This window comes from Astyanax mexicanus, unplaced genomic scaffold (genome assembly GCF_023375975.1).
Source record: "Astyanax mexicanus isolate ESR-SI-001 unplaced genomic scaffold, AstMex3_surface scaffold_37, whole genome shotgun sequence".
Taxonomy (NCBI): domain Eukaryota; kingdom Metazoa; phylum Chordata; class Actinopteri; order Characiformes; family Acestrorhamphidae; genus Astyanax; species Astyanax mexicanus.
In genome coordinates, this window is record NW_026040047.1 from 1,410,701 (window position 1) to 1,432,061 (window position 21,361).

At 39.0% G+C, this 21,361-nt stretch overlaps 1 protein-coding gene across 2 annotated transcripts in view; it reads right to left on the reverse strand.

The window, feature by feature from the left end:
- reln (reelin) overlaps window positions 1-21,361 on the reverse strand; it is a 203,848-nt gene that overhangs the window by 86,364 nt on the left and 96,123 nt on the right. For both annotated transcript variants that reach the window (XM_049473397.1, XM_049473396.1), the window contains exons 5-10: window positions 7,371-7,403; window positions 6,732-6,810; window positions 6,543-6,639; window positions 5,803-5,854; window positions 441-537; window positions 89-329 (exon numbers count right to left, since the gene is read on the reverse strand). In XM_049473397.1, the coding sequence (XP_049329354.1) occupies window positions 89-329; window positions 441-537; window positions 5,803-5,854; window positions 6,543-6,639; window positions 6,732-6,810; window positions 7,371-7,403 (599 nt within the window). The remainder of the gene's footprint in view (window positions 1-88; window positions 330-440; window positions 538-5,802; window positions 5,855-6,542; window positions 6,640-6,731; window positions 6,811-7,370; window positions 7,404-21,361) is intronic.

A 21,361-nucleotide genomic window follows, 5' to 3' on the forward strand; every position in this document is an offset into this window, starting at 1 on the left:
TGTTTTGTGAATTTCCTGCTAAAATTAAATGTTTTGCTCAGAGACGGTTCCATAACCTGGTTGCTGTATCTACATCGTTCTGTGTTACCTTTACAGTGGCACCTGGAAAAAAGAACCAGTTGGCAGTATCTGGAGGATCTAGGTTGTCTTCCAGAAGAGTAGGTTTGTGGGCCATGTTGACCAGCAATACGTTGTCTAATCCCCAGCAAGATTCATATCCGTCAGGTCCCAGTGCATCCTCCTGAGTCCAGCGCAGTCTCACGCCCTCCTCCCTACAGACCGGCGGCACAGGCAGGAGATGCACGACTGTGCTGCTGTTAGTAGGGGCTCTGGAAAAAGACAAGCAGACGAGGATCAGTCATTTTTAAGTTAAGTAAACTGACACACATGCAGTATAATCAGGCAGTACATTATCTAATAGGAAATAGATAGAGCCAAACCTGATCTTGTCCAAGGTGATCCAGTCATCTGAACTGTTCAGATTACAGGAGACGATTATACTGGGATCTGAGTAACTGAAGCGGCAGGATCCAGAGCCTAAACAGAGAACAGAATCAGTACAGTCAGACTTCAGGACTGGACCACTTGCTATATTAGCATTAAGCTAATCCCTGAGAGGAAGCTCACAGAAATACACAGAAAAAAAGTGTCAGCTATTTTTCCTCCTGTCGTTCCAATTTCTTTACAGAGCTGAGCATAACTGACATCTACACATATCTATTCTATAGAGATAAATAACCAGTTTATTGCAGCTGTGCTGTTAAAACTGGGTGATAAAAGGTTGGGATTGGCTGTGATGATGACACCGTAAACCTATAAAAAGTTTGAACTCAAATTAATTAAGTCTGTTTTACATAAAATTGGATATTTATAAACATTACTGAACTATTTCAAGTTGGCTGAATTTGTGGGCAGAAATACATTCAAACAGAGATCTTTGAGTTGAACCAACTTATTATATCTGAGTTTAGTCTGATATCATTGGCTTCTGTCACAATCTATTTGATTACTGGGTGTGTCTCCCATTTTCCATCACTCAACATCAGTGTGTAGTCATTTCCCCCCAGGGCTACCTTAGTAAAAATTGTAGATCTTATATTATGATTAACTGCTTGGTCTCTGTATTGTTGGCTGTAAGAACAAGCATAATTTTCTGAGCTGCAGTAAATAATTAAACAGTAATTAACTAATTTATGTGAATTAATTATTTAGAGAAAAGACTACTAATTTATCGTATTTTTAACACTATAAGGCACACTTAAATATCCTTCAATTTGACCCAAAATCGTCAGTGCGCCTTATTATGTATAAATTATGTATATATTTTTTCAGTCAGGTATTAGGGAGCAGTAAATACACTCTGCTGAAATACAAAGTTATACAGGAGTTTTAGTTTAGTTCTCCAGCAGTATTAGCATTAGCCACTTATCGTGCTAAGTGCTATTATTGGACTGTAGCCTGCTGCTAACCCTGGCTAGCACTGCTGGCAGCATTTACTAGCTCTAACTGAGGCTAGTGGTTAGCCGCTAATTGTAATGCTGCTGCACCCAGCCTTAGTGCTGGAGAAATTTGGAAATCTAAGCTTACTGTAAATAAACAGAAGCGCTTTACTCACCCAAATAAACAGTTTTCAGTAGAGAAATCTGTGTAGATTAACATCCAGCACTTGCTTTCCTTTAACTGATTTTTTTTTTTTTTTTTTAAGAATTACAGTTTTGCTTACTTAGGCACCCCCAGCGAGGAGAGCTGCTGAATAAGAAGTCGCATACTTACTAGTGTCACATAATGCATCTTTTAATCCAGTGGCCCTTATAGTCCAAAAAAGCTTGGTAGTCAAAGCTTGTTTTGACTACTGCATCCAATTTAGATTATTCAACTTAACTTTGATGTCATTAATTATACAGATTTTTTAGTGGTACACCTTTCATACTTAAACAAGTAAGATAGAGCGGTTGTTGAGTAGTTAATTTAACTTAAAAAGTGTGAAGAACTTGTGGTTTGTCTGTTGAACTTGAAGATGAATGATTGTTCATCTCCATACAGTTTTATAAATTAATAATTTATTAATATTTTGAAAAAAATATAATATAACCTCAAATGATTTGAGTATGTTTACCTTACCGGATTATAAGGTGCACTATCAATGAATTTCTAGTTTATGGTCTATTTTCTTATATAAGGAGCATTAAGTGACACTAGTAAGGAACAGGGGTGTCGCCATGTTTTCCTTCTAATTCAGTAGGTCTCTCTGCTGGGTGGCGAGACCTGTAAAGCTAAGCTAAGTAAAGTAAATAAAACTTTAATTCTTAAAAAAACATTTCCTTTTAAAGGTACATGAGAGCTGGATGTTAATCTGCACAGATTTCTCTCCTGTTTATTTGGGTGAGTAAAAGTGCTTCTTTTTATTTACAGTAAGCTTAGATTCCCTAATTTCTTCAGCACTAAGGCTAGAGCATTAGCATTAGCCACTAATCGCTAGCTGCTGCTCAACAGCACTAGAGGACCCTGAGTAGGGTTGCCCACTGTCTCGTAAAATCCGGAATCGTCCCGTATTTTTGAGGTTAGTTATTAAGGCGGATGATTAGTTTCAGAGACACCGTGCGGTGCTGCCCCCCTCCGCTGGAGAACTCACAACCAATCAGAAGCGCAGCCTCTGTTCAGAAGTGGCTGTTCTCTGAGCGGAGGGGAGCAGCGCAGTGGCTGTATCTGCGTTCTACAATCACTCTCTTCCTAACACAGGAACAGTGCACTATTTACCACTACTTAATACACAATATACTGCACCATTCCTGTGATAGGGAGTGATTTAGAACGCAGACCAGAACTAGAGGCTGAAGAGGAGAGTACAGCGAGAGGAGAACACAGGGAAAGGGAGCAGTGTTCAGGTTCTCTGTGCGACAGGCGTCTCCAGAAGCTGATATGGTATAAAATTCACATTAATAACAAAGCTCATTTTAAAGCATATATTATGCTAAATATATTATTATGGCAAAAATATTTCTGTTATGAACAACATATTTCTGAAGGAAACATACCGTACTGTGCAAAAGTTTTGGGTACCTGTGGGAATTTCAGTAAAGAAAAAGCTTCTTATCTGTGCAGTAAGTGTTTATAAGCTCAGTAAAACACTTAAAAACATTATAATAAATACAAACAGCAATTTTACAAAAAACAGAGCTTATACAGCATAGTTTTCCTTAAAACATCTCCTAATCTCTCCTCCTCATCTGAGATTAATAGAGTTATTTCTAGTTCTTATCATATTTATCAACACCTGGTTTGGTAAATTGGTAAATGTGGTGAATCAGGTGAGCTGCTGATGGAACTGAACATAATCTACACATGCTGACTGAGGAGCATCCAGGAGAAATCTGGAACTACACTTTGTTCTTCAGCTTAGCTCACAAAATATAACATACGTACAGTTAAAAATGAGAATTCCTTGTTATGTTTTACTGTATTTATGTTTATTGCATCTGTTCAAATCATATGTGGTGCTTTTTCCCGGTAAAAACACTCATATTGCTGAGATAAATGGATTGCACAGTACTGTATATTATACATGTGGTTTTAATTAATCTAATACTAAAAGTGTCTGCCAAAACACATATTTTAGCATTAGTTTACTGTGTTTCATTCATGTTTCATTTCATGGTTTAGAGTTACACACAGACTGAATAGCGAAAAAGCTAGCACTTGTGCGGTTAGCAGCTAATGCTGCTTCAGCAGTGCTAGCGAGGCTTGACAGCAGACTACAGGCTGATAATACTCACTGCTAAATGAATTCAAAAGAGCTAGGGCTTAGTGGGTAATGCTAATGCTGCTAAATGGTGAAATTATAGTATAGTATAGATTATAAGAAGCTCTGAAGATTTTTGGGAAAAATAAAGGATTTTAAGTGCACCTTTTAGTGCAAAAAACTGGTATAAGGGTTTACAATGTAGTCCATCTCCACTGCACCACTGTTGTTCTGTTTCTACAAAAAGCATCTTCTCTGTATTCTAGAGGGTCTGTGCCTCAGTCTGTGATGTTTTTAACTTGCTCTTTAAGTGAAAGATGACCCTGCACACGAGGTTAAGGATGAAAGATAAATCACTTAGAATACTAAAGAGGAAATCATCAAAGATGAGAAATTCTAACAGCACTTCAAAGCTTCAGCCTGTGTAGAGCACACCTTAAAAATAAGCATCAGAAGCATGAATGAATGTGACATGGTAGACACTGCTTAGTACTGTTAGTATTGTATAGGGGTGTGCCATATCGTATCGCACGCAAAAATATCGCTAACATTTTTAAATAGGGGGAACTATATCACATCCTGAAATATAGTGTTAAATCACACTCCTCTAATTATCACATCAGGGTTCTACTTTTTTTTACTGGTTTTAGCAAAAGAAAAAATCACACTGTTCTCATAATTTCCCATTATATAACTACTAGAGACAGATTATATCTGTCCAGTATCATTTATTTTACTTTAGTCCTGGATATATGAAAATATTTGGAGTGCATTATTATTATTAGTATCATGTCATTCTGGATCATTGACTTCTGTTACAAATCTGATAAAATTCTTGTATTTTTTAATATCTTAGTTAGGGGTGTGCCATATCATATCATATGTAATAATAAAATGTCATTTTCATTATGTTGTAGTAGTGTATTTTCAAAAAAAAAAAAATTAATTCAGTGTTTTGTTATATTGCCAAGAGTATCGTTATGAAATACCTTGACATTATTTTAAGGCCATATCGCTCATCCCTAATACTGTGGTACTGTTTGTTTTATTGGTTTAATATTTGAGTCAAACATGCTGCAATTTTTGCCATTTTACTTCTGAAATTAATATTCATTTTGATACTTAAGCAGAATATTGACTAATTCAATAGTTGTACATTTTACAGTATAATATCTTACACCCTCACAATCCTGTCAGTCAGTCCATTTAATTGCTGTATAATTATGTCCCCATTGCCAAAATATGTCTTTATGAAAAATATGAATATTCATAGTGTAGAAAGGATTTAGACATAAACTAAATCTTTGAGAAGCGGGTGGTATCTTGATGGAGGGGTCATGCTTGTTTCCATTGTGTAGGAAATTTCCAATGCAGCATGATATCGTTATTGATATAACGATATCATGCTATTAATAAACAGCAATTTTCTGATCTGTTTTCATGCATAAGGAGCACCTGCTGGGTGGCGAGACCTGTAAAGTAAAGCTAAGTTAGGTAAAGAAATCTACACAGATTTTTCTCCTGAAAACTGTTTATTAGGGTGAGTGAAACGCTTCTGTTTATTTACAGTAAGCTTAGATTTCCAGATTTCCACTAAGGCTGGGTGCAGCAGGAATTAGCATTAGCATCTAACCCCTAGCACTAGCTGCGGTTAGCTGCTAATTCAGCCTAACAGCACTACACTAAGAAAGCCTGAGTGTTCCGGTAACCCAGGGCGCTATCAGCTAGCGGTTCATCTCACGTACCTTATTTAAACACAGTAAATATGCAGAATACAGTCTGATATACTCCCCTGTGAAAGATCTAGCGCTTAGCATGGTAAGCGGCTAATGCTAATACTGAAACTCCTGTATAACTCTGTGCTTCAGTGGAGTGGTTAAGGCCTTCAGCACTGATTGGACAATAATCTTAATCTTGACCTGCTTAAAACATTATCAGTGTAAAATTAGCATTAATCAATATTAAAAACAGACAGTCTGTTGTCCGGGCAACTAAACCTTTAGCATCTAACAGTTAGCTTCAGTTACTATAGAGTTGATTTGAATGAACATGGTATTACTTACCCAGTGCAAACTGCAGTACCGAAGCAGTGCTCGTGTTTAAAGCCACTGTGGTCTGAATAAACAACAAACAGGATGTCACTGTCTAAAAAGGACATTTTTGTGATTGTGTACAGTGAAGGAAATAATGATTTAATCCTTTGTTGATTTTGTAATTTTGTTTTCCCACTGACAAATACCTTAAACCATGACCTTAATGTGCTTCTTTTTGGGCCACTTCTTTGTTGCCTTGGCTGTATGTTTTGGGTCATTGTCATGCTGGAAGACCCAGCCACGACCCATTTTTAATGTCCTGGTAGAGGGAAGGAGGCTGTCACTCAGGATTTTATGGTACAGTCTGTGGACAGGAGTCTTATATTCAGGTGATAATTAGCTGTCTCTAATGCAGGTAACGAGTTGATTAGGAGTCTCTAACTGGTCTTTAGGAGCCAGAACTCTTAATGGTTGGTAGGGGATCGAATCATTATTTCTCTCTGCAAAATGCAAATAGGTTTATATAATTTATACATATGTGATTTTCTGGATTTTATTTTTGATATTCTATCTCACTGTTAAGAATAAAAAGACTGTTCATGTCTTTGGGCAAACTTACAGAATCAGCTAGAGATCAAATATTTATTTTCTTCACTGTTACAGAACATACGTTCTTCTGCATGTGTCTCTTAATATATGGCTTTTACACAGCAAGAATCAGCAAGTTGATTTGAAAAGCCGTGCTGTATCTGTGCACATGTGTGATTTACCAGCTCTCTCCTCCCAAACGGTTCACAGAAAGTGAGGGCTTTGCCATGCAGCAGCACCCCACACTGCTCCCCTACCGCACAGTTACTGCAGTCTGACCTGCGAAGAGCAAACACATGGAGCTACAGTCACACCGACACCTGTAATCACAAGAACTTTACAAACATGCCCATAGTGCCCTGTGTACCCACCAGATACTGAGATCCAGCTCTGCTTGTAGATTAGAATCAAAATCATCACGCAGTACTGCATGGTTTCCATGAATCTCAGCTGTAGAGGAATAAAACAGCACACGCTGAATTCAGTTTTCATTGGCTTCTGAGGGGCCTCGTTCAGACAGTGATGTGAAAACTATCTAATAATGGCTTTGTTTTCTGCATGTTATGCCAGGTTCACATTACATGATTTTAGTTTTTCAGTCACCAAAACTTTTTTGTAGATCACGACAAAAACTCAGCTTAGAGATAAATCGAGGATCTCTCTGCGCTCGCTCAGTTGTGTGGTGTGAACTAGTAAAAGGCGCTCGCTGATCCATCAAGGAGTATTCGCGACAAGTTGCAGATGCCCAGCAAATATTTGGCATGCTAATTATCTAATCCAGTCGGCGACTGGGAGTCAAGAGCTGAAGGACTTGTGATTACAGCAGAACCAGTCGTGTAGTGTGAACAGCACAATGACCTGTCCACTAAAAAAGTTGTGTAGTGGGAACCTGGCATTTCCTGTGGAAAAGCAACACATCGTATACACTGCATTTCCCATGTACCCACAGTAGAGACTGCTATCAATTTGGAAACAGATAAATAAGATTTTAGGCAGTTGGTGTATCTTACCTAAACTGGGCCTCAGTGGAGATTCTGTAGGAGCTGAAATAGAGAGAGTATGAGTTACTAATGCTGACCAAGCATAATATCACAGTAGTGTTTAGAACAACAGAAAAAATACAGAGCAGATTCAATGCTAATCTGACATTTTAAACATGTGTCTGTGATATCTGATCCATGCACATTCATTTCTATAAAGCTAGTCTACAGAACTAGACATTTTACATAGTCCTTCAATGTTCACATGCTCAAAAGATGCACTACTGATTAATAATCAAATAGATTTTCTTTCATTATACCACAACAAGTTAATGTAAAGAAAGGTTGGACTTGTTTCCAGGTGTTCAACTTATACAGCCCCAGTCTATGATGCTACCATCACCATGCTTGACTGTGATCAATGGAGAGTTCTCTTGGTACTCCTTACCTGGACACCACCACACATGTGGACACCATCTGAGCCAAACAAGTTTACCTTAATCTCGTCAGACCACAGGACATAGCTCCAGTAATCCATGCTCTTGGACTGCTTGTCTTCAGCAAACTGTTTTTTCTTTAGGCTTTTTTTTTGCTTTCTTGTGCATCAGCTTCAGAAGAGGCTACCTTCTAAAACTGTGTCATGCAGACAGAGTTGATACAAGGTTTAGTTTATAATCTGAGCACTGCAGGCTGACCTCCCACTTCTTCAGCCTCTGCAGAAATGCTGGCAGCACTCATATGTATGTCTTTTTTTTTAAGCCAGCCTCTGGATATTACACTGAACTTCTTTGGTCAACCCTGGGGAGGTCTGTTCTGATTGGAATCCGTCCTGGAAAACTGCTGTATGACCTTGGCCATTATGCGTTTCAGGGTTTTAGCAATCTTCTTATAGCCTAAAGGTTATCTTTATGGAGAGCAACAATTCTGTTCCTCAGATCCTTAGAGAGTTCTTTGTCATGAAGTGCCATGTTGAACTTTCATTGGCCAGTATGAGAGAGTGTGAAAGCGATAACACCAAAATTAAACCCACCTGCTCCCCATTCATACCTCAGACTTTGTAACACTAATGAGTCACATGACGCTAGGGAGGGAAAATTGTCAATTGGGCATAATTTGGTCATTTTCCCACTCACTTTTGTTGCCAGTGGTTTAGATATTAATGGCTGTGTGTTGAATTATTTTTTTTAAGGGCACAGCCAATTTAAACTGTTATTTAGTGTTGTCCCATGAAAAGATAAAATATTTACAAAAATATGAAGGGTGTACTCATTTTAGTAAGATAATGGGAAGTTGGCCGTCATTAGGCTCTAAAGACAAAATAGAAAAATAAAAAAATAATTTTATGACTGGCCAAATCAACAATTGAAACAATCAATTAAATTAAATGTGACTGTGAGATTAGTCCACAGAAGGCAACTATAGCAGATGATTTATTCTGGGTACAGAAACACATTCTGTCAATATCTTCGAGGAATCTACAGGCATTAGGTTCCTACATTAATATAAACCTAAGGGTTTTACTTCAAAATGCAAATCACTGATACCATTTCAAAATAGAAAGGTCAGCTTAGACCGATGAAAAGGTTTAATCAGTCCTGAAATAATATTCTTTAGACAGATTAAAATGTGATTAACTTAAGCATGAAGAATTATTCATGATCAAATGCAATATCACATCATCTGTCACACATGACAGATACATACTGTTATGGCACGGGCTTGTACGACTACCAGCAGAACGACTAGCAGGAGAACATCAAATACAAACTGGATAGGTTTGTGTTTTTTACTGTCTAGACGAATAATGAGCTGCACCTGTAAACCATCCAAACAACAAGTCATTTAGCTGACCTCAATCCAATAACTTTATCTAGGGAAAACATAACTGAAGACCAAAGACTCAAATAAAGGTGGTTCCAATCAGGCCCGTTGCAAAGGGGCAAGCAATTGCTAAGAATTAAGAATTAAATGCAGCGACAAACTGTGTGAGCACCCCTTTAAATCCTGTGACGGTCCATGAGTATGACACTGTTATCAGAATCCCCCTTCAGAAGCCCCTCCCACCACCAGTTGCTGACAGCAGATAAATACTAATGTTTAAGAGTGCCAGGTTTAAGATTACAGCAGATATTAAACTTCAGCGACATTTAGCAAATTTATCAATCAGAAACCCAGAGGCAAATAAAGGGAAAGGAAGACGAACAAAAAAAAAAAAGGGGGCAGCAGTAGTGGAGACTCCAATAAAAGCCAAGTGAAGATTCTTAAAGGTTTTATTCCGCTAAAATCCACTTTTTCTTGTTTTTTGTATAATAATATAGGTCTCTCTGAGTTGTTTATGATGCTGCACATGAAACTGTTATTTAGCCTCCGCAGTAACAAGTAAAAGAAAATCCTCAGAAATACGAATTGATTAGAGAGACGTTAGGGTGTCGATGTCAACCAGTGAGTTCATGGCCCTGCCCACCTCGGCTCAGGACCGCCCACAGACAGAGATGAACCTGGGCTGCAGCATTAGGAGATATAGCTAAGGAGGAGCTAACAGCTCTGTTTATAGCTTCTGTTTAGCATCTGTGTTTTACCGAGACCTTAAATAAACACTAGGGAAGCAAGGTTTGACAAGGGATCACAACTTGAGAGAACACCGGTCAAAACAGCGCCTTTCGCGTCTGATTTTATGATATAGAGCAGATTCTGGGGCTTCAATGTGGTGAAACTGCCCAAACACCAAATCACCAAGTTAATAGCCTTAGCCTAAGGTAATTCGCGCTGCCGTGGGGATAGCGGCGTTGTGGCCACTTGAGTCTGATGTTAAGTAAAGTTTAAGGGTTAACTTTACCCAGCACTCAGTGCTTTATCTTTATAACTGAGGCTGTATCACTGAAAACATTTAGTCCTTTAAGTTTTAGAGCTGTAAAATTAACTGTGTGGGGAAAAAGCAGGTAGGCCTTCTCAGTGCAGTTAGCCAATCAGAGGCGATATATTTCCACGTATGAATATTCATGAGCAAGAGCCAAATCCTGTCTTTCTTCAAAGCCCAGTCATTCAGAGCTCTAAAAACAGCTCACATGGCATTCATTCATACTAAAGACCACAACTAGACATTTTAAAATTAATTTAAAAACGATGAAATGAGACCTTAAAGCAAGGAACTCACTATTTGGAGTATATGTTCATAGATTCCAAACCTCAGAATATCTATTTATAGAGTTTTTAATTATACCCCTTTAACGAAATCTGCATAATCACATATTGATTTCTTAGTTTTTTAAGTCAAAACTACAAAAATCTCTTAATCCAAATACTTGGACAAAATGTACGTCTGTAAATTAATAAATAAATATAAATATTGGATTCCACTCATTTGAACTGACATACAATATGTGTAATGTTAGCATTGTGAAGTCAGACACTGACGCTACACATTAGGGATTTACAGAACGCTGGAATGCTAAAGCTAGTTCTGTACATTTCTACAGCGTGCGGTTAGTCAAAATATGTCCAACATCGACTTAACCGTCTACAATTTCGCTCAATGAAGAAGCCCATTAAAAGTAGATCAAAGGACTTCCCTCTTCAGACATAATCCACCAAATGCCTGATGATGCAGGGTGTGCAGCGAGCGGCGCATCGCTCACTGCTGATTACTATGATCTCCATCAAGACGCAGTCTCAGCTATGAAATGAGTCACTATATGAATACACATGAATGGACCTTTATGGGTAACATCTCTCTCTGATTATCTGATTATTTTTTTTTTAGAATTTGTCTAGAAATGAAACCTTTTTAATCCTTGAATACTCTTTCCCCAAGGACTTGTCTTTAGTTCCATCTCTCCATTTCTGTCGGTCTCTTTTCCGTCTGCTCTGCCCGTCTTGCTCTGATTCTCACTTATCCACCACTTTCTTTCCCTCTCTCTCTCTCGCTCTCTCTCTCTCTGTAACCCAGAAAAAGTAGCACTTACTGCGCTCGGTTTTAATCCGTTCTCATTTTGTTAAATACCCCAATTACTGACTCTGTTATTAGTCACTGATCTGCGCTAATGCCAGTATCTTTCCAGCCAAGGACTTACACCGGCTATTTAACGCACCCACCCCGCCGTCAGCACTGCCAGCAAATGACATCTTAGAGTTAGGCCACTTTAAAAGCCTGCTTATTTAAAGAGGGCACTGGGATAAGACAGGGGAGGATAGAGAACAGCGGATACCCAGCTCTGCCAGAAGAGATTCTCTACTGGCATTTCTGTAAGCGTGGACCTCCAGATTTAATAAATGTTCTCCTGTTTCCAGTATTTATTTCTTTACAAATGTCTCTCATAGGTTTCTGTGTAAGATAAATGTGCAAAGACAGAGTTTAGAAATGACTTTACAGGATGTTAGTCAGAATATTGAGCTCATACTGCTTGGATGCTCTTTGTGAGACTGTGTTGTATGGAAACTCCAGATCTGTGCCTCTATGAAGGCGGATTCTTTGTAAAGGGGCGAGATATATATATATATATATATAATTTTTTTTTGCATATGGCCCGTGTGCTTCAGTGAGTTATGTGTGATTTTCACTAATCCATCTGCAGGGAAAGGAGCAGCGCTGCTTATAAATCCCTGATTGATGGAACCACTGGAAATTACATGGTCCTCTACTATCCTCCTCTATGCCCATCCTGTCACACAGTGCCTGTCATGATATGTAGCTAGAAATTCATCCATTCTCTCTCTCTCTCTCTCTCTCTCTCTCTCTCCTCAGTTTGTCACCTCCTTTCCCCGGGCAGTGCGCTGCCTCTCTGGTGGTGATATCATTCTCTAGTGTGTGTGAGATCTGCTGTTCAATGTGAAAAAGCAATTCCACATTACTTTAATTTTGCAGTTTATTGGGCATTTTGATTAAAGTTCTCATTCCATCATTTTTTCATTCTTTTTAAAATGTTATGGTCGCTAGTATGAACAAATGCCCTGTGTGCTCCGGTGAGCTGGTATAACTCTGCTTTAGTCCTGTGGAGGAGTGGACGGGAGGAGAAACGAAAAGATTACGGTTCTTGCTGATTAATATTCATACATGCAAACATGCCTCTGATTGGCTAACAGCACTGCCACAACAGGCAGCGAGAAGGACAACCGTTAAAAATGTTTTAAAATAAAGACATTTTTACACATGTTACTTTACAACATGTGTAATAATGCACTGCTTAGTGCAGTTCAGTCACCTTCAGACCTAGACTTTCTGTTTCTGTAAAACACCAAATCCACCGGAGATCCTATGTAAACCTACAGTTACTTACACACAGAGGTGGGTAGTCCAGGTCCAGAGAGTAACTCAACTATCTCAATTGTACTTGGCTGGTGTTTTTTACATAGACAAATTCTAAACATTTGTTTCTTAGCTCTGAATTAGTGGGTAAAGTATATAAACACTGATGTGTTATTCACACAAATAACACATCAGTGTTAACACAGGAACAAACTTAGCTCCTGTCTGATGAGACGGCGTCCCTCCCTGACTTCAGCTCTGCCTATAGGCTGTCGCAAGCGAAGGTGGGCGGGGCCATAAATACTTATTCACGGGTATAAATATATTCTTTTATTAGCTACTGCAGACAATGGATTTTGAGAAACAGCTTCATGTGCAGCAATAATTTACAACTCATATAGTCCTATATTATTTCACAAAGAACAAGATATAAAAATATAAACATTCACTTTAACTAGATAATAAACTTTGTTTTTTTTTTATTTGGGCATGTTTAGGGGCATTAAAATAATTTTTACAGCAATTTTTTACTTTTCTATTTCCTACTTGAGTACAGTCTCTTACATTCCTCTGATTGCTGCTCATTTCTCCCCGTCCACATGTTCTTGCTTCTTTCCCCCTGGTCTCATATCTTCTTTTATCTTCACCTGTACTCTGCTTTTCTGTAAGTCTGCTTCAGTTTTATCTGATAGAAGCTCTTCACTCTCCGGCTCTTTGCTAATCTGTTCGTGTTTCAGCTCCCTGTGAGAAAAGCTGCAGCTGCACCCCTTTCTTTATTAATCATATTCATGCCAGGAGAGTTTTAATTTCTTTAGCTACTCAAAGCCGTTTTCAGCTCTTGAGCTCCCTCTAAGCTTTCTAATGGCTCCTCTTCTGCTCTTAAGTATCTTTAACAGCAGTTTTCTCTAAGTACTGATATTTGCTGAATTTGGGACACAGTCTCAGTCTCTGTACCAGCGCCCACACTAATTCTGATTTATGGGGACAGAGTTGTTCGGGGGTTTACATAAAACTAACAAATGTCTAGTTAAACATTCCTTTTAAAGGAAAATGTGATGTAACTAATAACTGTTGTAGACAGTAGATAGATCTGTTCTGTTAATAAGGAATTTAAAGATGACCTGATTTCTAACAGGTATGAAGTTAAAGACAATACAATTCTTAATATAATATAATAAAAAAGGAATTGGAGCCAACTTTTAAGCACCTTATATGATCAACATTTGATAACAGTTCCTTTTGAATGAATCACAGCCTGATTTTCACACATTCATTCTGGCAAAAGGCTTTTAGTTCTGATTTAGATTTCAGGAATCTCTCAGACTTTTTTATTTCAGATATTAAGGTAGGGGTCATGCAGCATAGTTATGCCTTTTGATGCAACGAGTACATTGTGGATTTGTAGGGTGTTTAAGAATAATATCCTACTGTATTAGCAATCAATTACAAATTGTTTGATGTTTGCTTATAAAATGCTGGTATTCACTGTAAATTAAAAATGCTCCCTGTATCACTGGCTGCAACACAAGCCAAAAGCATGATCCGACCACCCCCATGTTTAACAGCTAGACACTAAACTTGTAAACTTTCATGAATTTCTGCCAACATATGAGGCTCACCATATTATAAGGTGCGCTATCAATAAACGTCTAATTTCTGGTCTATTTTCATGCTTAAGATGCACTGGATTATAAGGCGAATTAAACAACACTAGTAAGGAACAAGTGTGCCTCCATGTTTCCCTTCTAATTCAAGCAGGTCTCACTGCTGGGCATGGGCGGAGCCAAAGCAGGCTTCAGGGCAGCAATGGATTCTTATTGGACACCCCAAGTGCCACCTCAGCTGACTGACATGTAACCTCACCATACATCTTGTTGAAACCCTGTTGCATTTTAAAATCAGATAACCTATTGACTGCTATTTTCCTCCTGTGCAGTAGTTGGCGCTATGTATCACAGAACTGTAATCCATCCCACTGAAGGAAGAGAAGAATAAAGTCAAACGCTCGTAGTGCACTGTAAGCCCGGATAAGTAGAATTTACTTAAAAAGTTTGAGGAAACCAGTTGCCTTAAAAAAAGTTGAGTAATGGAGAATGAAAACTTGAGTTAGCATAACTTAAAACATCAAGTTATGACAACTGAAGGGGAAGTTGATTTATTTGTAAGGTAGCCCAGGGGGAATCACTACACACTGATAGTGAGTGTTAGTCAGAAACTGTTGGACACACGCAGTATGCAAATAGATTGTGACAGAAGCCAATAGAAAAGAAGCTGTTAATGGCAACAGACTAAACTTAGTTTGAATGTATATGTGCCACAAATGTTCACCTAACTCAATATAGTTGAGTAATGTATAGAAATATCCAATTTTATGTAAAACAGATTTAAATCATTTGAGTTCCAACAACGTATGGATTTACAGTGTAGCTTTGGCCATCCCAAAGATAAAAGTCTAGCTCTGACACTGCCGCTGGGGGAAATAAAACTGCAATTCTTAATTTGTAAAAAAAAAAAAAAGCATTGTCTTACAAAGTTAAACAAGCACTGGATGTTTATCTACACAGATTTCTGTTTATCTCGGAGAGTGCTTCCATTTATTTATAGTAAGCTTAGATTTACAGTATAGCAGTTTATACATTGTAGCTTGTTTTAGCACAGTAAACACACAGACTACAGTCCAATGTACTCTAAATGGTGAAAGAACTAGCGCTGCAGTTAGCGGCTAATGCTAATGAAGCTCCAGCCTTGGTACTGGAGAAATTTTACAGAAACTCCTGTATAACTCTGTACTTCAGTAGAGTGACTTTACTGCTCCTTAATACCTGACTGTTAAAATGTATGTATTTGGCGCCCCAGCTCATAGAATGTACTGACGATTTTTGGTTAAAAACTGCAAGCGTTCATGCGAAAAATGCAGTGTTTGCTTATTGTGACTAAAAACCTTCATTTTAACTTTTGTTTTCTAAAAGCATTGAGGTCTCCCTCTAGCTTCTCTATGAAGGTTATATTTGTGTACATGTCACCGCACAGTAGAACAGTGCTCCAGCAACTCTAAGTCTGCATAATCTTCCTGTTTTCATTCAACTTCCTCACAGTCCTACCGGCTGTAGACAGATTTGGATCTGCGGGACGGATCTTTGCTCAGTCTTCTAGCACACTGGTCTCACAACAGTCATGCTAAGAGATCTACTGATGATGTGGTAATTCTGCCAATACACCCTGTACTCAACCATCTGGAGGGAACTAACACCTATATCAGGATGCCGTTTACTGACTTCAGCTCTGCCTTCCATACATTCATCCCATACAGTCGGGTCTCCAGACTCAACACATAATCCATTACTGCAGATCAATAACCCAGTTTACATGAACATGAGTAAACAGATAAACGGTTATAAACTCAACCAATGAGATGAGACAACAATATAAACCTCAAACTTCATGCAGTGACTTTTTAACACAGTGAGCTGCAACATAAACAGTTAAAAGCTAGAAGATGAAGGTATTTAAAATGATTTAGTTCCAGGATCACTTAAACACTGGCTTCTCCATCTTGTGGGTGCTGTGTTAAACATTAATGTCAGGTTCTTAGTACCATCGTTTGTTTTTGTGCATGCGCAGACTTAGAAAGACTCAGAGAACACTCTGATTAATAGTAAACGTTAATGTACTGTTAACTTTAATGTAAGAGTTAATGTAAAGTATTTTACATTTATTTATATGTATTTATATTTCTTCTTATGTGCTTTACTTACTATACTATATCTCTGATATGAAGTAGTATAAGTATTGTAGTCAGTGATATATCGCATTATTACCAGAGAAGAGACTGAGGAGCACTATGGCCTCTATGGGTTCTGCAGTAAAGGGGCTGAATGTTATCAGTTTAATATCTGATTGATAGCTCTGAGCGAGGGATGTATTGGAAATATCTGGGTCTTGTTGACGAGTTAAAGAGAGAGAGAGGCTGCTCGTGAGATTGATTGTAGGTAAGGTGCAGTAATGCTGTCACTGTACCGGACTGCAGGGCTGAAGAGAGAGCTGAGCCATAAAACAAAGCTCCCGATTCACCAGCTGATGAATGTTCCCATCCTCACCTGTGGTCAGGCAGCGAGAGAAACGGCTGAAAGCGCGAGAGCGTGGATACAAATAGCTGAAAGAGTTTACAGGACTGAGGAGATGGGACTTTGTGACAGAGGGAGGAGTTCTGATCTCTGATATCTGAGGGAAGCTGGAGCTACAGCTGTTGCTGCTCCTGTGCTGAGGTCTTTCAGCAATCTCATAACAATGTCCTGCTGGTCTCCTACCATTGGAGGAGTACTGGGTACAACCAGGCAGCAGGGGATCCTGAGGATTCACCGGCCAGCAGGAAGAATATAATAATAGAATATATTTAAATGATCAGCTTGAAAATATAAATAACACTCATCCATCAGCCATAGACCAATTTTCAATGCAGAATAACACCAATATTTATGCATAACATACTAATACTAGATGCATTTTATAATATAGTTCAGCACTCCTCAAAATGTACAACTAAACTAATGTCAACAGAGCATATCATTTCACTTATCTAGCCTATTATCTGAACCTTTATTTTATGTATAAAATAAATATATAAAGATATAAAAAGAGTCTGAAAATCCCACAATTACATCCAGCAATGTCACGTCTTTCAATTCCTCTACAGACTCCAATCTCAACCTCACAGACTCAAATTCCCAGATTGCATTTCTCAGTTATGTGTCTCAGACAGCCAATCAGCACCAGATTGGTAGATCAGCCTCACCTGTGTTTTGATTCCTTTCAGCTGTTGTATATGTATATATACTGGTATTTTGTTCTGTATTACTCCTGTTTTTTAGCTGCATACCGAGTGTTATATCTTTGATTGTTTGAGTGTTTTCTGTATGACCTATAGTTGGCTTTTGCCTTGTCCCTTTTGCTCGTTTACCTTGGAGTTTTTGCCCTGGTTTCTGACCCCTTTTGTTGACCATTTATTCCTTTTGGATTGTGCATACGTCTCTGATGTTTTGGTTAGGCTTTTCTCTGATTTTTTTTTACAGACGGATGGAGAGTGATGGAGACAGTGAGGATGAGGAGGAGGGGCAGGAGGAGCTAACACGACTTCAGTTACCATAGCGATACTACAATCGCCAAAATACCATAAAAATCCAAAGGCTTACAGCTTAACCCCCTGCAGTCTGAGGCTCTTCAGACTCGTCTGAATATTATTACACATAATAATATTAATGATTTACTCCCAAAGCATTACAAACACTTTAATTCATCAGAAATCACAATTAATACAGTGTTGATCAGAAATCTAAACTTTGGTTTATTAATGTGGTTTTATTTCTAAATTGCTGCAAGTCTGAAACTGGTACAGCTTTTTTTTAAGCCTGTGGCTCACACACTGAATATTTATGAGACAGGTGTGAACACACAAGTAAGAATACTAAAATGCAATAAAAAATACTTTAAAGGTTAAAATACTGACAAATTTAAAGTGTAGTACCTTTAACCAATCAGTGAGTCATAGTCCAGTTTATCTATTTTTCACATCTTCTGAAAAGAACATCTTATTAGGTCCAGATGAAGACGACTGGTGTCTTTGTTAATAAATAAAACACAGACATAACTGTTTGGTTTGGTTTCACACAGAGTGTCAGGTCTGATGCTGATAGCGCTTCTGTCTCTCCCACACTCAGTGCTCCCTGCGATCTCCAGTCTCCGAACTACACTACCCAGAACGCACCACACGCTGACATCACACATTCACCTGATCTCAGCACACCCCCCGGAAGTCCGGAATACTAATTATTCACAGTATAAATAGCCCTTTCACACGCATACCTGTGCTGAGTATTGATTGGTTTTCCACTTTACAACGCGTTTCTATTTCTTGCCTGTGTTTTCCTTTTGTGTATGACCCCTGGATTGTTTATTCTCGACTCTGATTTTTGCCTACGCTCTGACATTGGATCTTTGTGTATTACCTGGACTGTTTATACCATTGCTGATTTTTGCCTGCTCTTCACTATTGCCTTGCCGTGTATGACCTCAGGACTGTCCCTCGTTTTTCGGTACGTGTTATCTCTCTGGCTGCTGTTCGCCCCTGTTGAACCTTTTCTGTATATTGACTACCCGTTGTTTCTGTGCTGTAAAATAAATCACAGTGTTCTGCATCTGCACGTGTCTGAGTACTGTCTAGCCTTGACAGAAAACAGGTAAAAGATGTGACACAGAGATAAACCTAAACGCAACAATACTGTTTCAATAACTTATATTTTTATGGATTAATCCAGTTAAGGGTTTGCTAGTGTAGCATAATAATTGAATTAAATAATATGTTTAACACATGAATTAGCTAATTGTAATTTGTATTAAAACTACAGACAGTGAGTTTTAAAATATATTTTATACTATTTTATTGCTCAAATTCTCATTCATCCCCACTATCAGATATTTATAATAATCAATAAAATCAGAAACTTCAAGATCAACAACATTTCTGAGAACCTTCAGCTTTTACACACACAGCTTTCTCTTTATATTTTATAAACTGCTACTGTCACACCCATAACATCACCACAGTCAGTTGAATTTAGAAATATTTGATTAGATTATTTTATAAATAAATATTGTCCCACTCATTATGCTGCTGGCCAGCTGTATATCCCCCTATTACTAGTGATATCTTAACACTAGGAGGGTAAAGAATAGCACATGCCTCCTCTGATACATGTGAAGTCAGACTCCACCTCTTTTCGAGCTGCGAGTAGCATCACAGCGCTAACGCTCAGAGGAAAGCGCAGCGACTCTGTTCTGATACATCAGCTCACAGACGCAGCCTTGTGCTGATCTACATCACCCTAGGAGTGATGAGGGGAAAGAGCACCATCTACTGTACCCACCCAGAGAGAGCAAGACCAGTTGTGCTCTCTCAGGGCTCTGGCACTGTAGGCAAACCAGCGATCTCCAGATGATAGTGGCAGCGCTAAATGGATCATTTAAAAACACTTTCTTGAAGAGAGGTTTTTGTGTCCATAATATGAAACAAATGAGGATGCACCCGTACATTTTAGTCTGTAATGTTATAGCTACGGATTTTCTAATTTAATTAACCTCATTTTCAAAAAAAATCCTGGTCTATCTAGATATTTAAGATGCTGTGATATAAAATTATCTAATACAAATTCCCAGATTTCCATTCATTTATATTTTCTTGGCACACAGGTTTCCCCCCAAACCACCCCACCTAATTTGAAATTCAGATTCTCAGACACTGCCTGCAGTGATACAATGAAAAGGTGATATGCTATTTCCTGTCCATGAATTAACTGGTAATGAGGTCAACCCCCAGATCCGTGTGTGTGTGTGTGTGTGTGTTCCATTGACACATCCACATTCTTCCCCTGATTAATTCCTCTTGTTGTGTCCAGCCTGTGTGTGGCTCTGAACCCTCGGAGTTGTGTGTTTGCTGTGGGTCAGAGGGTGAAGGGTCAGGGACTGAAGCCAGTGTATGTCAGCTGTGTGGATAAAGAAGCAGGAGACCAGGACACAGTGAAGATCACACACTGGGCAGGAGACAATCCGTCCATTGTTTCCTTTTCTTCCCCCAGTTAGAGGAACTGGCTGCTTGTGGGCCTGCTGTTCTTCAGCCAGCTTTGTTTTACTTCTCTGTTCCTCTAGGTTTAGCCTGGCCTCGTGTGTCAGTCAGCTTCTGATTCCAGTGCATCCACAGAGGATGTATTTATGTAAAAAAAAATGTACAGTGTATCATAAAAGTGAGTACACCCCTCACATTTCTGTAGATATTTAAGATTATCTTTTAATGGAACAAAACTGACTCATGCTGGATCATGCTCTGCTTCAGTAATTCACACAGTACATACTGGAGTTCATGTGTCCCTCAATGAAATGTACAGTAACTCCCCAACACCTGCTGCACTCATGCAGCCCCAGACCATGACACTCCCACCACCATGCTTAACTGTAGGCATGAACACTTTTCTTTATACTCCTCACCTGATTGCTGCCCCACATGCTTGAGACCCTCTGAACTAAACAAATTAATCTTGATCTCATCAGACCACAGGACATGGTTCCAGGAAGGGCTTTCTTGTTTACAGACTTCAGAAGAGGCTACTTCTGGGGTGACAGCCATGCAGACCAACTTGATGTAGTGTGCAGCGTATGGTCTGAACACTGACAGGCTGACCCCCCACCTCTTCAATTTCTGCAGCAATGCTGACAGCACTCCTGCATCTGTCACTCAGCTTCTTTGGACGACCAATGCGAGGTCTGTTCTGAGTGGACTCTGCTCTTCTAAAATGCTGGATGATCTTGGCCGCTGTTCTGCAGCTTGAATTTCAGGGTGTTTGCAATATTCATGTAGCCTTCGTCACCTTCATGTAGTGCAACAATTCAAGATCCTCAGAGAGTTCTTTGACATGAGGTGCCATGTTGGAACTTTCAGTGACCAGTATGAGAGAGTGTGAGAGCTGTACTACAAAATGTAACACACCTGCTCCCTATGCACACCTGAGACCTAGTTACATTGCGCGTCCACTGGCACTTAAGCCCTGATGCATCCCATTCATTTCAATAGAGAGAGCCGCCGCATGCCACTTTGCATACTGGGTTGCGTTGAGCGCATCCCCGCCCTCCGGCAGGAAAGTTGAGCAGATCTCAACTTTATTCAAATTAATCCGGCCGCCGCGCTGCGTCCAGCCAATGGGGGAACAGCAGGCTGCCACGCCACACACAGACG